The sequence below is a fragment of the Rhincodon typus genome, chromosome 14 (genome assembly GCF_021869965.1).
Source record: "Rhincodon typus isolate 14 chromosome 14, sRhiTyp1.1, whole genome shotgun sequence".
NCBI lineage: Eukaryota > Metazoa > Chordata > Chondrichthyes > Orectolobiformes > Rhincodontidae > Rhincodon > Rhincodon typus.
The window spans coordinates 69239140-69262147 of NC_063345.1; the positions used below are offsets into that span (position 1 = coordinate 69239140).

At 41.3% G+C, this 23008-nt stretch overlaps 1 protein-coding gene across 1 annotated transcript in view; it reads right to left on the bottom strand.

Annotated features, from left to right (window-relative positions):
- Positions 1-23008, bottom strand: part of LOC109935647 (gamma-aminobutyric acid receptor subunit alpha-3-like) — a 189033-nt gene that overhangs the window by 154223 nt on the left and 11802 nt on the right. Inside the window, exon 2 of the mRNA XM_048604864.1 lies at positions 15842-15974. Within this exon, the coding sequence (XP_048460821.1) occupies positions 15842-15927 (86 nt within the window). The 5' untranslated portion in view covers positions 15928-15974. The remainder of the gene's footprint in view (positions 1-15841; positions 15975-23008) is intronic.

The window sequence follows — 23008 nt, forward strand, 5'->3', positions numbered from 1 at the left end:
GGTGACGAAACATTTGCAACCAAACATGCCGGCTCGGCAAGCAAGTCTACAACCTCATCCATAACCTGAGCTACAAATCTTCTCAAAAACTTTAGAGCCCTGTAGCTAATACCAACAGAAATACTAGTCTATAATACAGATACAAATAAAATCCTGATGAGACCACCAGCAGAGACAGCATGATTTTGGGGGAGGCAATGGCCTAATAGTATTATCGCTTGACAATTAATCCAGAGATGCAGATAATTTCTGGGATACCAGTTTGAATCCCACCATAGCAGAAGGTGAAATTTGAATTCAATAAGAATCAGGAATCAAAATCCCATGAAAAAATTGCCAATTGTTGGGAAACTCAATATCTAAAATACTAGCAGAGATCCCAATTATTTACAACATCAGCAATAGAGAGGCCTTTCTATAACAGGTTTAATTTATTACTCTCACCTCCTCACCCAGCACCTGAGGGTAACTGGAAAAGGGAGCTTGACTCTTGGCAATCTTTATCAATCATACTAAAATTTTAAACAAGCCCCTAGTCACCTGTAGCTATATCTCCAGCAATCCCATCAGCTGCGACCAGCATTATTCAGCCTCCCTCAGATGTCAGCTAAAGGCAAGTTTTCCTCAGTTATCATATTTTCAGCTCCGTTGGTTTAATTCCATTCTTCATTTAAATGAATACTAGAATGGACAGAAATTCAATCATTTCAACTTTCTTACAATTTCAGTTGAACTGGTAAGATATACTATTTATTATTTACGAACCAATAGGCTGTGCCTTGCTGTCTATATGTAATTACAGAAGTAAACCAAGAATTCTGGCATGGGTAATAAATTCATGGACTGCAGAGAGTCTATTCTGAATCCATCAAAATTCTCTTTAAATTTATCCATCTTTTTCTGTCTGGTCTATATTTTTAAAGCTGTTTAAACTCTAGACAACCACAGCCACTGCCTATTACTGCCATCCACTCTCCATCTGTCTTCTCGATTTGCCAACATGTCCCTTGTTAAAACCACACCCATCCTGAGATTTCAGCATGGGTGATCAAAGTGAGGTAGGAGTCTGATGAAGCAAACTAGTCTGCCCTGGTGGGTAATGCATGCAATTTGTTAATTTAGTTAGTGACATGAGTGATTTGGTGGAGGTTTATTGAATTAAAAGTGAAGCAAACCAAATACATTGAGAGAGTGGCTATACAGTATGGTGATTCTCAGATGAAATCTGTAAGAAACAGGTCCAATAATAAGTTAAGGAGTGGTATAGAGTGATCTGATAATCAGTCAGACTGGGGTATGAAGACAGTGTATTATCACTTCTATTGGGTTACAAGGATTCTGTTTGTCGGTCACAGGGGCTTATACTAGACTCAGATCCCAAATAGGGGAGTCTGGGACGTTGACTGGAAAGTATCCTTTAGTGAGGTTGATTCTGTCAGAGTGTTAATTGACTTGTGACCTCACAACTGGAACCTTGGAGAAGTGGTCAGTGCCTTGGAGAAAATAAATCTGTCTTAACTTCAAGTCAGGGATGTGATGGAAGCTCATGAAGGTATTATATTTTTGCTCTAAGCATAGCTATTGAGCAATGCTGCTTTCTCAATGTCACAGAGATGGCAGATCACATGGACCTAAAGCCTGAAAATGCAAGGCTCTGGAAGGACATCCCTTTTTATCACCACTTCTATACAATGACGTACAATGCAGATTGTTCTCTCACATCAGCCTAGACCCCGTCGAAACTGCATGGTGGTAATAGTGACTGTGCACATGGAACAAAGGAGCTACTGAAGTGAAGTCCAGAAACAGTGTAGTGCTTTAGGTGATGGAGAAGATAAGCCCAGTGATTGACCCCACAAGTGAATAAAAGCTCAGTGGTGACAGGAGGCACTGAGCAAGGCCCAGATAGGCACCGAATTGTGAACAAAGAAAGCCTACACAACAATAGCCCAGGAGAAATACCATAGTAGAGGACAGCAAACAAGAGGAAGATTAGTCAGCTACACTGAGGAAAAGATTACAGTGAATCAAAGGTATTTACATGGATAGGGAAGGAACGAGGACTCAGCAAACACACCAGAGGCAAGCATATGAATCAGCAGGTTCAGTCCACACCATGAAGGAAGCTGGATGACAGGAACTCAGCCATGCCAGCATTGGAGAGGGCAGCCCTTCAGCTGCTCTCTGAGAAAGCTGACGACACTGTTGTGAAAGTTACTTTGGGGTGGTGGGATCATATGGCCCTTATTGTTGTCGAGGAACATCTAGTTGATGTACTGAACATGTCTGATTCCAAACAGGAACTGGCTAAATAAATCACAATTTCCTTTTTAAATTTTTAAGCAAAGTGATCTTTTACCAGAACATAAGCTCACAATGTTGCAGTCTTTGTTTCAATAATACAATAAAAAGTTTTTCAACAATAGAAATGATGACAAAAAGGAAAAGCAGTCTATTCCCTTTTAACACAGTATCAAAGATTTTTCAACATAATGGAAAAAAAATCACAGGGAATCAGTGCACTCTGGTACAACTTACAGTCATAGAGGTTTATTGCACGGAAACAGGCCCTTTGGCCTAACTTGTCCATGTGCCACCCCGTTTTCACAATTAAACTAGTCCCATTTGGCTCCATTTGGTTATATCCCTCCATACCTATACTATCCATACACCTGTCCAAATGTTTCTTACATGGCGAAATTGTATTCACCTCCACCTCTACCTTTGGCAGCTGTTCCGGACACTCACCACTCCGTGTGTGAAAAATTGCCCCTCTGGACCCTTTCGTATCTCTCCCTTCTCATCTTACAGCCAGAGAGTCATAGAGATATACAGCATGGAAACAGACTCTTTGGTCCAACTCATCCATGCTGACCAAATATCCCAAATAAATCTGGTCCCATTTGGCACATATCCCTCTAAACCCTTCTTATTCATATACCCATTTAGACGTCTTTTAAATGTTGTAATTGCACCAAGCTCCATCACTTTCTCTGGCAGCTCATTCCATACACACACCACCCTCTGCATGAAAAGTTGCCCTTTAGCTCCCCTTTAAATCTTTCCCCTCTCACCTTAAACCTATTCACGCCAGTTTTAGACTCCCCCACAATGGGGAAAAAGACCTTTTCTATTTACCCTATTCTTGGCCCGCACGATTTATAAACCTCTATAAGGTCACCCCTCAGCCTCCAATGCTTCAGGGAAAATAACCCCAGTCTATTCAGTCTCTCCCAATAGCTCAAACCGTCCAACCCTGGCAACATCCTCATAAATCTTTTCCGAACCCTTTCAAGTTTCACAACATCCTTCCTATAGCAAGGGTGACCAGAATTGTACGCAGTATTCCAATAGTGGCCTAACCAATGTCCTGTACAGATACAACATGACCTCCCAACTCCTATACTCAATGCAATTACCAATAAAGGCAAGCATACCAAATGTCACCTTCACTATCCTATCTACCTGCGACTCCACTTTCAAGAAACTATGAATCTGCACTCCAAGGTCTCTTTGTTCAGAAACACTCCCTCGGACCTTACCATTAAGTGTGTAAGTCGTGCCCTGATTTGCCTTTCCAAAATGCAGCACCTCACATTTATTTAAATTAAACTCCATCTGCCACTCATTGGCCCATTGGCCCATCTGATCAAGATCCTGTTATACTCTGAGGTAACCTTCTTCACTGTCCACTACACCTCTAATTGATAACTACAACTACAATCTTAAACCTATGCTGTCTAGTTTTGGACTCCCCTCCCATGGGGAAAAGCAGTTGACTATCTACCTAATCTATGCTTCTCATAATTTTGTAGACCTCAATAAGGTCACTCTTAAGTCACCTACTCTCCAAAGTCCCAGCCTATCCAGTCCAAACTTATACCCCAGCCTTCCAGTCCAGGTAGCATCCTGGTAATTCTTTTCTGCATTCTTTCTAGCTTAATAATATCCTTTCTACAGTAGGGAAACTTACCAACATTATTACGACTCGGAGAACATCTAGTGCTAGATCTTGAACAGGACCAATCCAGCTCATTTCCAAGACACGGAACTTTTAAAGTATTTTGATGGCCTTGCAGAAATTAAAATTTCAACTTACGTAATGGAACTGCTGATAACTTGTCCTTAATACTGACTTTCATGCTCCTGACTTAGATTCCTTCCAGAGTTATACAATCCCTCCCACAGCTCCAATTCCTTTTTCCCTTTCTTTTCTTCAAAAATGTAAGTTCACTTCTTTTCCCAATACTCCAGCCTGAAAATACTAATAAACTTATTATTCTAAGGTAATTTAATTCTTATAAAATCCTTTTTTTCAGAACACTGCTTAATACATTACTTCATCAAAAGCCTTTCAGCATTTTGGATGTTGATATATGCCTCTCTCATAGAGTCATAGAGAGATATACAGCACACAAAATTCGGCTCAAGTCACACCTATCTACTCTAATCCCATTTTCCAGCATTTGGCCTATAGTCTTGTATGCCTTCACATCATAAGTATGCATCTAAATAATTCTTAAATATGTAAAGGTTTCTGTCTCTACCACCATTACAAGCAGTGAGTTCCAGATTCCCACACACGCTGGGTGATTTTTCTTCCTCACTTCCCATCTAAACCATCTGCCCCTTACTTTAAATCTATGTTCCCTGCTCATTTATCTCTTTTGAACAATTCCCAACACATACTGAATTAATTTACAAAGTTCTCCCCCTAAGACCTCTGGATAATTCTCCAGGAACTCTGGGTAACTTCCTCTTTCAGAATTATAGGTAATGTAACTTTTTTATAGAATAAAACTGGTTATTAACTCCAAACTCACAGATAAACCCGTATGTTTAACTTTAAATTTCAAAAAAACACAAAACTCAGAGGAAGCAATATTAAAACTGCATACATATTACATAAATCTCACAGTTTCATTCACAGTTAAATTTTCATGGTCAAATGTCAATGATTAAAATGGGTACAGTAAAAGAACTTGTGGAAAATGCAAAGACAAGGGTTTATTATAGCTTTAATCTAAGTATGCACAACAGGGACTGTGTCATAGTGATGTTAAATCACATGGAACTTGGGCCTGAGTGTTTCTTACTATGTTTCATACACAGTCGTATTCAATGAAGCTTGTTCATGCTCACTCAGTGTAGAACACATTTTACTTGGGCAGATAGGTTCCTGCCATATATGGTCACAGGATCTGTGCACGCTAGTAAGTCTGCTATCAGTGGTTTTCGTGCCATCCAGGATAAAATACTTGTGGTTTCCGTGCAAACTTGCTGATGCATTATAATGTCAATGTGCAAATGCAAGGAATAAGAGATCCATTATTCTGCAGTTTATTTGGCTGTCATAGGTTACACAATTGACTTCTAATGATCCAGTTACATATCTTTCAGGATTCTGACCAGTGAGGTGTTTGTTCACATATTGACTTTGGCTTTGACTGAGTGTTTGCCACTTTTTTCAGGCATGTAATGCTAATAGGAGCAAAGGTATCCATCTATTTGACTCGATCTACACAATGTATCACAGTCACAATATAGAAGACCTGTTAATCTTCTCTGAACTTCTCTGCCCAGAGGAAATTCTACTCTTGCCACTCTTACTGCTTCCTTCAGTTGGTGTTCAGCATGGAGGAGACTGATTCATCAACTGAGAGTAGTGGGGTGGATGGTAATCAGCAGAAGGTTTCATTGTCCATGTTCAACCTGATGCAATGAGAGCCCATTAGGTCCAGAATCAAAGTTGAAGACTACCAGAACAACTCAGTCCTGACTGCATACCACTGTGCCGCCATCTCTGCTGGGTCTGTCTGGTGCTAGTGGTGTCTAGGGTATTGTAAAGTACAATTGATTTGTTGTAAGATATGACTGGTGTGTGACACAGCTCACAGGGTCAAGCCTACCATTGTTCTTTCTAGTTTTGTTACTTTTTTTGATGCATTTATCACTTTGACACAACTGAATGGTTTGCTAGGCCATTTCAGAAAGCAGTTCAGAATCATCCACATTGTTGTAGGTCTGGAGTCACATTTAGGACATGAGTGAATCAGATGATTTCATAGCTATCTTTAAACATTTAATTCCAGATTTAAAAATGTTCAATTCTCACTGTCTGCCATGATGGGATTCAAACCCAGGACCCCAGACCAAGACATGGGCTGAGGATTACTGTTCCCGTGTAATAACTACAATGCTAGTGTCTCTCCATGTCATATTATTTATAATAAATTCTAACATTTTCCCTACATACTAATAGTCATGTAGTTCTCCATTCTCCCTCTCCTTCCCTTCTTAAATAATAAGATTACATTTCTGCTTTCCAATTGGCAGGGACCTTTCCAGATTCTATAGAATTTTGAAATATACCCAACAATGCATGAGTTATGCTTATAGCCATGGCTTTCAACACTCTGGGATGAAGCTTTGATCTGATTTATTGTAGTCAAAAGTACCTAAGTACAGTGAAAAGCCTTGTTTTGCGAGCAGTACAGGCAGATCATAGCAAACAAGGACATGTAGACAGAGCGAGGCATACAGGTTACAACTGCATTTAAGGTATGCAAAGCAAGATCAACATAGCAAGATCAACATCATTTGAAGCTCCACAGTGCATTCAGCAGTCTAATAAAGGCAGGAAGGAAGCTGTTCTTGAATCTGTTAGTGCATGTGTTCAAGCTTCTGTATCTTCTGCCACATGGAAGAGGTTGTAGGAGAACATTAGCCGGGTGGGAGGGCTCTTTGATGATGTTGGCAGCCTTTACGCAGCAATGAGAGGTGAAAATAGTCATAGAGTAATACAACATGGAAACAGGCCCTTCGGCACAAACTGGTCCATGCTGACCACAGTGCCCATTCAGCTAGTTCCAATTGCCCACATTTGGTTCATATCCCTCTAAACCATTCCCATCCATTTACCTATCCAAATGTTTTTTAAATGTTGCTATTGTACCTGCCTCAACAACTTTCTCTGGCAGCCCATTTCACACACGTAACACTCTCTGCATGAGGAAGTTGCCCTCAGGTCCTTCTTAAATCTTTAACCTCTCACCTGAAACCTATGCCCTCTAGTTTTCAATTCCCCTTCCCTAGGGAAAAAAAAACTATATACATTCATCCTATTTATGCCCCTCATGATTTTATACATCTCAATAAGGTCACTCCTCATTCTCCTACATTCCAAGGAATAAAGTCCTATCCTGGCCAACCTCTCCCTATAACTCAGGCCTACAGTACTGGCAACATCCTCATAAATCTCATTTGCACATTTTCCAGTTTAACTCTGTCTTCCTATAGCAGGGTGACCAAAACTGTACACAATACTCATGGGATGGCAAGGTGGCTCACAGTGCCAGGGACCCAGGTTCGATTCCACCCTCGGGCAATTGTCTGTGTGGAGTTTGCACATTCTCCCCGTGTCTGCGTGGGTTTCCTCCAGGTGCTCCGATTTCCTCCCACAGTTCAAATATGTGCAGGCTAGGTGGATTGGCCATCCGAAATTGCCTGTAGTGTTCAGGGATGTGTACCTTAGGTGGGTTATAGGGGGATGGGTCAGGGTGGGATGCTCCTCGGGTTGGTGTGGACTTGTTGGGCTGAAGGGCCTGTTTCCATACTGTAGGGATTCTATTAAGTGCAACCTCACCAGTGACTTATACAACTGTAACATAAAATTCCAACTTATACTCAATGCCACGATGGATGAAGGCCAGCATGTTGAATGCTGTCTTCACCACCCTATCTGCCTGTGACACCACTTTCAATGAACTATATACTTGTACTCCTAGGTTCGTCTGTTCCACAACACTCCTCAGGACCTTACCATTTACTGTATAAGTCCTTCACATCCAGATCATTTATATAAATAACTAATAACAATGGTTCCAGCACCAGCCCCTGCGTGGCACACAATGAATCACAGGCCTCCAGTCCAAGAAACAACCTTCAACCATCACCCTCTACTTCCTACCATCAAGCCAATTTTGAATCTAATTAGTTAGCTCTCCCTGGATCCTATGCAAACTAACCTTCATGACTAGCCTCCTGTGCAGGACTTTGTCAAAGGCCTTACTAAAATCCATACAGACTACATCCACCACCCTATCCTCATCTATCCTCTTGGTTACCTCTTCGAAAAACTCGAAAAGTTTTGTCAGACATGACTTCCCATGCCCAAATCCATGCTGACTATCCCTAATCAGACCTTGGCTGTCCAAATGTTGGTTGATCTTGTCCCTCAGTATCCTCTCCAGTAACTTGCCTACCACTGATGTCAGGCTTACTAGCCTGTAGTTCCCTGGCCTGTCTTTGCAACCTTTCTTAAACAATGGAACAACATTAGCCACCCTTCAGTCTTCTGGAATTTCACCAGTGGCTAAAGGTGAAGCAAAAATTTCTGCAAGGGCCTCTGAAATTTCTTCCCTAGCCTTTTACAATGTCCAAAGATAGGCTTGATCAGGCCCAGGGGATTTATCCACCTTTAATGCGATCTAAGGCTGCAAACACCTCCTCTCTAGTAATATTATGCGGTCCAAGACATTCCCACTTTTTTCCCTTATTTCCTTAGCATCCATAATTCTCTCCTCAGTAAACTGAAGAGAAATATTCATTAAAAATCTCCCACATCTCCTGTGGCTCCACACATAGACAGCCATGCTGATCTTTAAGGGGACCAATTCTCTTTCTAGTCACCCTCTTACTCTTAATATAGCTGTAGAACCTCTTGGGATTATCTGTAATCTTATTTGACAGATCCATTCATACCCTCCTTTTGCTCTTTATGATTATGGAGTCCATGATGAGAGTTTGGTTTCTGTGATGGTCTGGGCTGTGCTCACAACGTTCTGTAGCATCTTACAGTCCTGGGCACAGCAGTTGCCATATCAGGCCATTATGCACCCGGATAGTATGTTTTCTATGGTGCATTTGTAAAAGTTGGTGAAGTTCTTATGGACATGTTGAATTTCCTAAGCTGTCTGAGGAAGAAGAGGCATTGTTGTGCCTTCTTGATCGTCGCATCTACACAAGAAGTCCAGGACAGATTATCAGTTATCATCACTCTTAGGAATATGATGCTCTCGTTCCTCTCCACCTCAGCTCCATTAATGCTTATGGGGGCATGTTCTCTTCCTTTCTTCCTGAAGTCAATGATCTGTTCTTTAGTTTTGCCGACATTGAAAAAAAGAGGTTGTTATCATTGCACTACAACACCAAGTCATCTATCTCCTTCCTCTATTCTGACTCATTGTTGTTTAATATCCATCCTACCACAGTGGTGTTGTCAACAAACTTGTAGATGGCGTTCATTCAGAATTTGCTTTCACAGCCGTGGGTGGACAGAGAGTACTATAGGTGACTGAGAATGCATCCTGGGGGGAGCTCCAGTGTTGAGAGTTATTGTGGAGAAGATGCAGTTGTCAATCTTCACTGATTGCAGTCTACGAATCAGGAAGTTGAGGAGCCAGTTGCAGTGGACGGAGCTGGAGTTTTGAAATTCTGGAGTTGAAGGCAGAGCTGTAGTCGATAAGTAGGAGTCTGACGTAGGTGTCCTTGTTATCCAGATGTTCCAGGGATGAGTGTGGTGTTAGGGAAATAGCATCTGCTGTGGACCTGTTTCGTCAGTAGGCAAATTGCAAGGGATCGAGGCAGGCTGGGAGGCTACAGTTGATGTGGGCCATGATCAGCCTCTCGAAGCACTTCATGATTGTGGAGGTCCGAGCCGCTGGGTGGTAGTCACTAAGGCACATTGCATGTGCTTTCTTTAGTACTGGAAGCTCATCTGGTCCAAGGGAATAATTTATCAATCTTCAACCCTGTCAATTTTTCAAGAGTACCTTTTTACTAATTTTTTTTTCAGTTCCTCAGACTCATAATTCCTTCACTTGCCTAATATTTCTGAGATTTTCTCTTCTTTTGTGAAGATAGACATGAAGTAACTATTTAGTTTTCCTCTATTTCTCTGTTCTCCACTATAATGTCTTCAGTCCCCACCTATAATGAGCCCAGTTGTTATTTTCCTGGCACACATTTGAAGAAGCTTTTATAGCCCACTTGTGGTTCTTGCTAGCTTGTAGTTATTTTTTCCACTTCTTTTAAATCTCAGTTTCCTAGTCAACCCCTTTGTTGGTTTTTAAATTTCTCCTACTCCTCAGGTTTACCACATTTCCTCGTGTCTTTAAAAGCCACTATTTCATTTAATGCAGTCTTTGATATTCTTTGTTAGCCATGGTTGATTCGCCTTTCCTAGGAATGGATCTTAGTGTCTAAAAGCAAGGAACATATGTTGTAATAAAAACAAATAAGGCAGATGCTGGAAATCTGAAGCAAGAATAGAAAGTGCAGAAGAAAGTCCAAAGATGTGCAGGTTAGATAGATTGGCCACGCTAAATTGCCCTGTACTGTCCAGGAATATGCAGGTGGATTAGCCATGGGAAATTCAGGGCTACAGGGATAGGGATGGGTCTGGGTGGAATGCTCTTCAGAGGATTGGTGTAGACTCAATGAGCTGAATGGCTGATTCCACACAGGAGGGATTCTATTCTATGAAAGAAACTCAGCAGGTCTGCCAACAGATTAAAAAACAGTTTATGTTTTGGTCCACTGAACCTTCATCAAAACTGAAAATAGTTAGGAAATGGTATATTTATGCTGGTGATGGTGGGGGGAGTGAAGAGAGTATATGGAGATGGTGTTCAGAGAGAGGCAGAAAGAAAGAAGACTTAGGCAAGCAAAGGGATTTCTGATTATAAGTCAAGAGATACATAAGGTAGGATGTCAATGAGAAGTGTAAATAGTTTAAAATGGTTCGCAGTGCTGGGATAACCCATACAAAAGAGGATCTAGGGACGTAGGAGGAGGGTAACAAACACGGAGTAGAGAGTCCACATTTTGAAATTGTTAAACTCAATGTTGATTCTGAAGGTTGTAGGTATCTGGACAGAAGATGAGGTATTGTTCCTCCAACTTGCATTCAGCTTTGCTGGAGCACTGCAGCAGGCCTCACCCTGAGACAGAAATGTTGGCACAGGAACATGGTGATAAGCTGAAGTGGCAGGCAACTGGAAGCTCAGGGCATTTTTACAGTGTTGAACATCTGTTGTAGACTGTGTAGTATTTATTTAAATGTCTGTTATTGGCCATTAAGTCGTTTAATATATTTCCTAATCCACCACAGCCAACTTGCCCCTCATACCTTCATAGTTTTCTTTGTTCAGATTTAGCACATTCATTTCAGAATGAACCATATTGCGTTCAAACTTAACATTAAACTCTATCGTATTATGGTGGCTATTTCCCAAAGGCACCCTTACAAGAAACTTACTCCAACTATAATCTTATGAACCAAACATATCACATTCAAACTTAAGGTGAAATTCTATCATATTATGATCACTTATTTCCCAAATTGTCTTGCAATTACTCCAGGGCTGTTTATCAGCTTCTCAAACCAGATGCTTTCATTTATCTTAAATTTAAAATTTTGAATCCACCGGTGGCTCAGTGGTTAGCACTGCTGCATCACAGCACCAGGGACCCAGATTTGATTCCAGCCTTGGGCGACTGTCTGTGTAGAGTTTGCACATTCTCCCCGTGTCTGCGTAGGTTTCCTCCCACAGTCCAAAGACATGTAGGTTAGGTGAATTGGCCATGCTAAATTGCCCATATGGATGTGTAGATTAGGTGGGTTATAGGGGGATGAGTCTGGGTGGGAAGATCTGAGGTTCAGTGTAGACTTGTCAGGCTGAAGGGCCTGTTTCCACACTGTAGGGATTCTATGATTCTAAATGTTATCTTTCTACACCATATAAATCTGAGTTATATGTTAATAACAGAATAATCTCACAATTCCCATTATATACTGCATCTGCCACTATGTTGCCACTCATTTAATCTTTTTGCAGCCTCTTTGTATCCATGTCACAGCTTACTTCCCACCCAGCTTTGTATTGTTAACAAGCTTAGATTCATTACTTTTTGACTCTTCATCTAAGTCACTTATGAGATCGTATTTTCTTTTATTCATTCATGGCATATAGGCTGTTGTCTATTGCTTGTTGCTCTTGACTAGCTGTTTGTGAACCACTACAGTCTATCTGCTTAGGTAGACCCACAGTTCTGTTAGCGAGGGAATTCCAGGTTCTTGACCCAGTGACAATGAAGGAATGGTGATGTATTTCCAAGGCAGGCTGGTGAGCAGCTTGGATGTGGCAGTGTTCCTTTAACTGAAGGCCTAGTGCTGAGCCTTACAGAGAGTTTCAATTTTCATTGTGAGTTAAAACTTCCCATGAAAATCCATTTCAAAGAATACAGAAGGAGTCATGCTCAGTGAGGAGAATGTAAAATGAAAGCTCAAGAGTTACAACTGGAAAACCACGGGAAATATCTTTTTATTACCCAGAAATCTGGTTGTAATCTTGAGAGGACACCAGTGTTTGAATGAGTCAGGTTAGACTGGGGTGAGAGACTGGTTGTTTTCCAGCAGAGGCTCATTAGACAGAATGAATGGTGGATGCAAATAACATGTTGACGAGAGTTGGCATACTGTATTTAGATGTATACCTTTCACAGCCCCAAAACTCCATAGTCCTTTAGTGGATTGTGCCACTTGGTTACCAATGTCTCTGGACGCAACCCTGGAGGAAATTCCAGATCTTGATTTGTTACTTTCATTGTTGAGATTAAAACCTCACAGGCTTGGAATTACATTTCAGGGCAGACTGAGTGACGCATAATAAGACATGGGAGGAGAAATAGGCCATTCGGTCTTCAGGAAGACAGACTGAATGCCCTGCCCACCCAGAAGGATATGTCAGTGAACTTACGATTAATACATATTGGTCCAACCCATCTTGTGCTCCTAAAATGGAACTCCAGTTTGACCAGGATTTTCATTTCCAAGTCATGGTATTTTATTTTGACTAGTTTTTCCCTCTGGACACTCCAGCCTCTGACATCTCAGCGTCTCCAATCAAGGGTCAGATGGATCAATTAGTGGATGCCAGCAACAAGAATGCCTGTTTGTGATGTTGGGGGGGTGTTCATGCGCAATCAGTGCTGCAAGTAAAATCCATCAGCAGGCAGAGAGCTGATGCTACGATCAGGAAGGCAGTTACCATTAGAATTGTAAAGGTCCTATGCTTTCTAAATCTTTTTTAGGTTCTTATGCAGGCTTCAAAATATTAGAAAACAAAAGTTGAAAAAAAAACACGCAGATGCTGCTATCTTTCCCCAGTAAAATCTGCCGTGATGTTCAGCCCTGGTCGCTGTGCCAAAGCCTTTTCTTCTACACCTGTGTTGCCTCAGAATTGTTCGCCAAAGGTATTCCCAGATGTCTGGATCTGACAAATCTAGTGCGCAACAAAGAATTCACCAAAAATAGCTTTTTAACAGGCTTGATAGCTTGTCCATTCAGCTTTTATTTTTAGGAGGCAGGCAGGCCCCAGTTCTGGTGCTCATGTGCCTGTCCTGTTACTGGAGTACAGTCAGTGCTGACCTAATATGATCTCAGCAGGTTTCATGCTAACAAGAGGTGAGGGATCAGCACACCCAGTTGAAAATGTAGCATGTAATATGATTAGATTTGAGCTCCCCTGTGGTTTGTGGGGAAGTGGTGGCACCATGTTAGCTTCATTAGACGAGGCATCCAATATCCTGGGCTAATATTTTGGTCAAGTGGGTTCAAACCCCATAGTGACAAATGAAGTCAATAAAAAGAAATTCTCAAATTGATAAACTGATCTAATGTTGTTTTTTGTAAAAAAAATGTCAATTGGTTCACTGATGTTCTTTAGGACTAGCCCACATGTGACTCCTGACCCACAGCAGTGGGATGAACTCTTAACTGATTGGCTTCGACCAAAGGTGCAGCATTGCTGTGACTGAATCCTCAGTGCATACAGAAAGTGCAGGACATGCACAAATGCGTTATCCTAGCATTCGAGGCCAGCGGCGGCAGCAGTAAAGCTCCTCCAGCAATTGTGGACTGTGGTGCTGGCGGCAATGGCCTCTTCACGCTGGTGGCTCAAGCAAGGTGACATCTGCAGCTGAAGTGGGACTCGCAGCCCAGCAGCAGCTTGGTTTGAAGTGGGCCCAGTGGCAAAGAAATGGCACCTAAAGTGGGATAACTCCTATATTGGTGGGTCTGATGCAGGCGACGGCAAGGCAGTGAAAGTCTCCCTTGAGGGTAGGTGCCAGCATGGACTAAGTCCGAAGGATTGATATTCTGAACTTTTTACTTTTTTAAAAAATTTATTCCTATGGCCTTTACTGCTGGACTATTTATTTCTTTACTTTTCCAATTTTTTTTGTTTCTGACGAATTTGATCTTAAGTATCTTTCGTTGGCAGGGAATGGCTTTCATTGGCAGGGGAATGGCTTTCATTAGCAGGGGAACTTTTGGCTTTCATTGGCAGGGGAATTGAGTTTAAGAGCCGTGAAGCTAAGCTGCAGCTCTATAAAACCCTGGTTAGGCCACACTTGGAATATTGTGTCCAGTTCTGGTCACCTCATTATAGGAAAGATGTGGAAGCTTTAGAGACGGTGCAAAGGAGATTTACCAGGATGCTGCCTGGACTGGAGGGCAGGTCTTATGAGGAAAGGTTGAGGGAGCTAGGGCTTTTCTCATTGCAGCGAAGAAGGATGAGAGGTGACTTGATAGAGGTGTACAAGATGATGGGAGGCATAGATAGAGTGGATAGTCAGAGTCTTTTTCCCAGAGCAGAAATGACTATTATGAGAGGACATAAATTTAAGGTGATTGGAGGAAGGTATGGGGAGATGTCAGAGGTAGGTTCTTCACACAGAGAGTGGTGGGCGTGTGGAATGCGCTGCCGGCAGTGGTAGCGGAGTCAGGTAATTTAGAGACTTTTAAGCAACTCTTGGATAGGCACGTGGAGGATAGTAAAATGTAGGGTATGCAGGGTAGATTGATCTTAGTAGGGTAATAGGTCAGCACAACATCATGGACCGAAGGGCCTGTACTGTGCTGTACTTTTCTATGTTCTATGAACCTAGGTATCTTTATACCTAAGATAGAGCTATAGTGCAGCCATTGTAAATTTTTGAGTACATTTGAGTCTATGTGACAATAAAGCAAATTCAAATAACTGCCCTCTGGATAGTTACGGATAGGCTATAAATGCTGAATCAGTAATATCCATATCTCATAAACAAATGATACAAAACTGCGCTGTCCATGGTGGGATTTAGTCTGACTGTCTATGAGTTCTCTGACTCTGACCAATCAATAACAAGCAAAGATGACTGTTGAGCAAAATGGTGCCTATCTTCATCTCATGATTTGCAAACTCTTTATAACCAGACCTTATCACTTCAGACAATATCAGTTGATTCTAATGACTAAGTTTTACCTCAAAGAACCCGCTGCGACTTCAAAGCAGGAAACCTTAGCCTTTGATTTGTGCGTTAACAGGCAGCTGCTTGTAAACTGAATCTCGTGGTGATCTGGAGGAGGCGCCCAATCCAGTGGGCATTGAATTTCAGACAAAACTACTCGAATTTCCTCACTTTGAGGGCTGCCAACTGGCTGAAAGCTGCGAAGACATCTATCCTCCAGAAAGTGCTTGACATGTTTAGATCATTGGTGTGAGTTGCCTACCCAGAGATGTCATTGCTGCTCCAAAATCAAGATTAAAAGAAACAAGTGGAAAAAAAAGAAAAAGAAGAGATTACAAAGATTTAACATCTCACATCAGAAAGCCCCACATTATAGGCTCCTAATTTCCTCTGTCATCTTTCTTACACACTGAATGTGAATCCAATTTGCCAGCCATTTCCTCTGTAGCACTTGTATGACTATGAAATGGTCAGTGCAGACACTTACCCGTGCACAGTGAGGCTGCTCTTGGAAAGAAGGGCTATCACAAGGAAGCTATAGAGTACGAAGAATCCCAAAACTTGTTCAGCCATGTCCTGAATCTGTTCACTGTATCTGCACACTCACATAGGACGGTGATCTGCAGAGAATCAAAGTCAGAATAACTTGCAGCACAGAATAGATAAGTCAACACAAATTCCCCTTCTAACTGAAACTTTCTCCCTAGATTTGGATCTGTGGGCAGTTAATTATTTGGAAATGTTATTCTCATCATTGACATTACTGTTTTTTATGAATTGTTCATTTTTAATTTGGGTTTGTTCAGGCTTATGGATGGCTGCTTTTCAATTTGTTCCTGCCTCTGTTCTTCACTTAGCGCATTTCTCAAGCCACACACACCGTGCAAGCAAAAAGCCTAACAGCACAACTCCATGTCAGAGTTACACTTCACTGGGTGGAATAGCACTGCTGGACCTTGCTAGGTTCAGCACACATCTTCACCAGAACCGCCTCAAATTGGCATCAAGAGTAAAACAACTATTTGATGCAATGGCCTGCTTGTTTCTGACCTTCAACAATCCAACCTTACTGGGTTCACAGGAACATTAATGGGTCTATTCCTTAAGCTCATTCACATCAACAATTCATTTGCACTGTGATCCATGACCATCATGACATGAGACATGACATCATTCATAGAATATCATAGAACCCCTACAGTGTGCAAACAGGCCCTTCAGCCCAACAAGTCCATATTGACCCTCAGAGCATCCCACCCAGACCTATCGCGCATAACTCACCTAATCTACACATCCCTGAACACTATGGGAAATTTAGCATTTCCAATCCACCTAGTCTGCACATCTTTGGACTGTGGAAGGAAACCAGAGCACCCAGAGGAAACCCACACAGACACGGGAAGAACATACAAACTCCACACAAACCGTTGCCCGAGGGTGGAATCAAACCTGGATCCCTGCCACTGTGAGGCGGCAGTACTAATCACAGAACCACCATGCCGCTAAATGTGCTTTTATTTTACACAAGTAATATCGATCAGGTCTTAATCCACCTTCAGTGAATATTCAGGGGTGGCATGGTGGCTCAGTGGTTAGTACTTCTGAATCACAGTGTCAGGGACCTGGGCTCAATTCCGCCCTTGGGTGACTGTCTGTAAGGAGTTTGCACATTCTCCCCTTGTCTGCATGGGTTTCCTCCCACAGTCCAAAAATGTGCAGGTTAGGTGGATTGTCCATGCTAAATTGCCCAGTAGCATCTAGGAATGTGCAGGCTATGTGAATTAGCCATGGGAAATGCAGAATTACAGGTTTGGGGTTGGTGTAGGTGGGATGCTCTTGGAAGGATCAGTGTGGACTCGATGGGTCAAATGGCCTGATCCTACACTGTGGGTACATCTCGATGTTACTGGACAAGGTCCAAGGTTAGCCTCATTGATAGACATCACCATTCTTCCTCTCTCACACCCACATTCTCCGATTCACCTTTGGCATCAAATAGCGCATCTTTGCACTTGCGCCTCGTATTTCTTCTTGCCTGATCCACACAGTGATGTTCAGTGCTCCTCTGAGCTTGTTTCCCTAGATCACCCATTATGCTGTCTCTGATGATGGCTTTTAACAAAGTCTTCATTGTGCTGAATTCAGATTCTAATGCCCTTGCTCTGATTGCATTTATTCTCTTGCAGGGATAACTGTAGTTTAGCTGTTAGCTCACTTGTCCAGAAATCAGAATTTGATGAACTCATGCTCCACTCTAAAAAAAATTGAATGTATACTTCAGGCTGACCATGCCAGTACATGCAAATTCTCTACTGTTGGAGATGATTGGCACAATCTTGTTGAGACGGTGGGGCCTTGGTGTCTGGATGAAGAACAAGTGAAAGATCTGAACTGTTTCTGGTCCACCCAATCAAACTTTACTTTGGCATTCCATTTTGATGAAGGGTCACTGGACTTGAAATGTTAACTCTGCTTTCTCTCTCCACAGATGCTGCCGCACCTGCAGAGTTTTCCAGCAATTTCTGGTCTTGTTTCGTGTTGGCATGCTGAAGCCACCTTCACCTGGATCCAAGAACCTGGGGCAAAAGCGAGGACTACAACTAATCAGAGGGAAGAGAGTGCCCATGATCGCACAGGACCTCGGAGTAAGCTAAGTGTTTTGTGGCCAAGGTGGATGTTGTGAGTGGTGGGTAAAGGAATGTCATTTTGGGAGGTTGTGGGAGAGAGTATTGGGTTTGAAACCTAGGGATACACGGTGCTTCTCAGTGGATAGTGCCCAGTCCTATGTCCAGACTCTCGATCAGGCACTGTTTTTCTTTGACAAAGGGATCTTGCCACCTTCTCTCCCCCTCACTACAGAAATGGCAACCTTCTCTTACAGATTGTCTTGTCAGGGCTGGCATGTGAAGACTGCCAGCATGGGTTTGTGTTGTGTGTCATAGGGGGTGAGGAAATGTAAGAAAGGACTTAAAGATCATGAACACAACTGGCCCTAGAATCCAGTGTTTGAGGTGAGCGTACTAACCTGTTGGCCTTGCTATCTATCTGTCTTTTTAGGCAAGTGTCAGGAATGATGGGGTCTGACCCCAGGTCACCTCTTTACATTAAAATAGCTTGGCCAGCTTCGCCAGAGTGGAGAAAGGATCTCTGAGTCAGGAAATATCTCAACTGTCACATCTGTCCTTCTGGAGAAAAATCTGACCCAGAGACATTGGGAACTATTTCACCTTCCTACAAGACAGAGACCTTCACCTTGAAAGTATACCAAACCTCTTGTATTTTTTCCACATCTGATGAATATTTGTGAGCTGCTCCAGCTGATCTCTCTTTCTCTCCCTTCTCCTAGAGCAACGCATTGTTGCTTTGGTCTCACATTCTGGCTGTGACAGTTCAGTCTAATCACATCCAAATGACAGTCCAATGGGTTTATTTGAAATCACAAGCTTTCGGAATGCTGCCCTTCATCATGTGTGGTGTCGTGTGACTTTTGACCTTGTCCACCCAAGTCCAACACTGGTGTACCTCCACATCATCATATCAAAATAGTTGTTACTTATGTTATATGAATATGCATTGGCTAATCAACTGTGTGAAGGATTTTAACCAACCTTGACTTATGATAAGCCCCTTCAATGAGAGCGGCCATTATCCAGTGACCAGCAGGGAGTAGCTAGGCAGTGACTCTGACTGCTGTTGCAAGTTTTACTTGGTGTAGAGGTGGTGACTAACAAAATGAACCTCTCTGGCACCTCTTCTTTCAGAAAATCACACACATGATTTTTGTTGCAGCATCTGGAAACTGCATTGGTCATTTGTTTGTAGGTTTGTCGGTCTGCGTAACATGAGTTAGAATCTGTTAACACACTTTAAAATGTTGCAATGTTCAACCTTAAGCTATGTGTAAATTAAAACTGCTGTACCGCTGGCCTTACTTCCTTTCAGACTACACAAGAATTTCTGCTTCGAACAAGTTTTCCAGCTGTAGAAGGCATCAGCAAAGGAGTTACGTGGGGCTTTTTTTTTATTTTCAAGCCAATTTGGAATTAGAAAATAGTGGAGCCAACTGACATTTGGCTACAGGTAAGCCTTGGTTTTTAAGCTATATTTTCTTCCGGTCATGATTTTGAGCGGCGCTTTCAGGTCTGCTTAACTACCATTTATTTTTGAATCGGATTAGCAGCCTTCCCTTTATTTCTGAGACGTAGTGGTAGAGTACTCATTGTGCTTCGTAGCACTGTTATAGCCCTTGGTTTGATCATATTTGTAAATTAGCTCTGTCTTCTTGGTGGACAATGTCCTATCAATGGATCTATATGTTTCTCTGACTCAGAGCTGATGCTTCTGAAAGGAGAGGAACTGTTCCTTTGTCTGAATTCTTTGTTATTTAAAGCTGTTACCTAGCTAGTCTTCAATTAGTTTTCTGAAATATCTTCCATTCAAATACTGGTATATTTTCTAGACGATCTTCACTGTTACATTGTGGGAGTTTGCTTCTTACAATACTTATGTTATTCCTTGTAGCTTAAGAAACTGGGTTGTACAAAGGTTGTCATAAAGTAGAGAAGGTATATGTACTTTGCAATCAAGGATTTTCATTTTTGAGAATAAATGTTCATCTTCTACTTTATTCAAATTGCAGAAACAGTTCATCTAGTTACAACTGACTGCAAACAAGTCAACGAACAGCCAGTTATGCCGTGTCAGTTCAAAGAAATACCAGTCATATGACAACTGGTCCAGGATCAGCCAGTCATGGAACCAGAAGACAAGGAAATGTTAGTTGTCAAACAAGTAAACAACATCTGAGGATGATTTCATTGGACTCATGTTGAAAGAAAATACTTTGAAATTATGTATGTAAAGAGAGAAACAAAGTTAACATTTTTAGTCCAGTATGTCTCTTGTTCAGGTTTCCAGCATCCACAGTATTTTGCTTTAATTAAAATAACGAGCAGGATGACCCATTTAATCTCATTCATGAATCTTTAACTGAAGTCATTCCGACAGCAACACAGCCTGATGAACAAATTATTGTGTCAGATTTGAACGTAATGTCAGACAATGAGATGTCACAAGTCCAAGAGGAACGTTTCAATTTATAATTTTTCAAGGAGGAATTGTCATTGCCAGTGACAGGGATCAGGTAGCAATCTTCAAGAAACACAACTGAGGAAGTGAACACATTGGGTTCATCAGTAAAGCAACCACAGAGAGCATCCAGCTTCATCAAGTCATCTTCACACTTTAGTAACGGATTAAGAATAAAGACTTGCTCGCACAGATTAAGGATGGGATGCATAATTCTCGATGGGAGCCAGCACTAACATCAGATAACCAATGACTGCAGATTCAGAACACAGTCGAGAATAAATTGCTTGATTCAGAGATCCAAAATACTGCATGGAATCAAGCATTGTTTTAACAGAGCAGTTATCTCCTGTGAATGACACTGATGAGATAAAAGGTACCACAGATGATGCCAAGGGACAGTTGTCTGATTCAACAAGGAAGGACTCCTCCGTACAGGAAATTCACAGGATTCAGCGTCTTCGAAATGATGTATTGGATCAATTCCTGCATCAAAAGTAGCAACATCCTCTGCAAAGGATAGCTGAGAAATAAAAGATGGTCCAACTTAAAAGAACTTACGGACCTCACATGATCAAGAACAAAACCAAGACTCATGGTCCTTAAGTCAAAGACCTACCAATCTTCCAAGTCCAAAGTAAACATTTTCTTGAAAAAGACAGAAATTTTCAGACCACCTGAACGTGTATAGTCAGTGACTTGGGGCAGCTGTGCTGCTAGTAATTGTGATTATATGAGTTTACACACTAGTTATGGATCTTTTGTCAGTGCAAGGTTATTGTATGGTCATCTATGAGACACCTATATGCTTTCTAATGGTTTTCTGGTGGAATGGATTTCCCACAGGGTTGAAGCATGCAGCGTGCAAGGTGTCTTATCAACTACTCATTCCATTCTAGGATAGACAGACACTTCCTGATGTCTCAATGGATAAATATGCTGTTCACTGTGCCACTGAGCCAAGTCACAGTGCCCAATTCCTAAAGAGTCTTGTTGAATTCTTGCAGTGCATCTTGGAGATGATACTCGTTGCTGCTATTGTGCATTGAAAGAGGAAGGAATAAATCTTGAAGGTGGTGGATGGAGGACCAATCAAATAGGCTGTTTTGTTCTGGATGGTGCCACACAGTGGATCTCTAGCCAACCATCAAAGTCACGATCCAGGCCCCCAGCCACTGCCACATGTAGCTGATGATGTTATATTTGCCAAGAGGTAAAAGAAGCAACAGATACTTTTGAAGAGGTGCTGAAAGCCTTTGATAATTAATTCAAAACTAAAAAAAATTCTTGAAAGAGCAAAATTAAATAAATTTAATAAAAGACTTCAGCAGCCAGGAAATTCCATACATGATTTAATTAATGAACTCTACAGATTAGTAGAGGAATGCAACAATGGTGACCTAAGTCAGAAAGAATTATTGAAAGAATTGCTATTGAGTTTTTTGTTGCATACTATGCAAAATGAATGGAAAACTGAGCATGCAAATAGAAATAAATAAGTACAATCCGGTAGCCATTACAAAAACATAGCTGCAGGATGACATGGATTGGAACTTGAATATTGAAGGGTGTTGGGTCTTTAGGAAGGACAAGAAGCCAGAAAAAAGTGGTGGGGTGGGTCTATTATTTTATGATGGTAATAGCAGAATAGAGCAGATGACTGAAGTTCAAAAAACCAGGATGTAAAAGTGGTTTTGATAGAGATGAGAAATCGTAAAGGCAAGAAATCACTTGTAGAAGGCCTCCTAAAAATATTGCATGGTAGGATGGAATTTAAAGGAAGAAGTAATGGGAACCTTGTGAGAAAGATACAGTGATAAGGGTGATTTTAACCTACATATTAAATGGGCAAAAGTAGCTTAAATGTGGGGTTCATAAAATGTTTATGGGACTGGTTTTTAGAACAGCACATTCAGTAGCCAGCCAGAAAGAAGGCTAGATTCAATCTGGTTTTGTGCAATGAGACAGAAATAATTAAAGACCTCATATGAAGGCACCCCTCAACAACAGCAAACATAACATTATTGAATTGTTATTAAGTTAAAGGGAGAGAAGAGTGAGTCTAAGGCTCGCATTTAAAAATAAATAGGCAGATTTATGAGGCATGAAATCAGACATTGCTGAAGTCAACTGTCAAACTAAATTAAAGGATAAATTAATAGAGATGCAGTGGGAGGCATTTAAAGGGGTATTAGATAATACTCAGAATAGATATATCCAAACCAGAAAGAAAAATCCCAAAGGAGGAATTACCATCTGTGGTTAACTGAATAAGTTAAAAGTAATCCACAGTTCTTTGTTCTATTTTTGTTTATTTAAGTTAAAGACAATATCAGGCTTCAAGAAAAATCATATAATTATGGAAGTCATGGGTAGCAGATCAGAAGATTTGACAGATTTTAAAAAAGCAAATAATCAGTAAAAGATTAATAAGAAAGGAAAATAGAATATGAGACAAAGTTAGGTAGAAACATCAAAACAAATTTTAAAGAAAAGTTAACAAAATGAACATTGTTCCTACAGAAGGTGTGTCTGGGGAATTAATAATGGAAAATAAGGACATGGC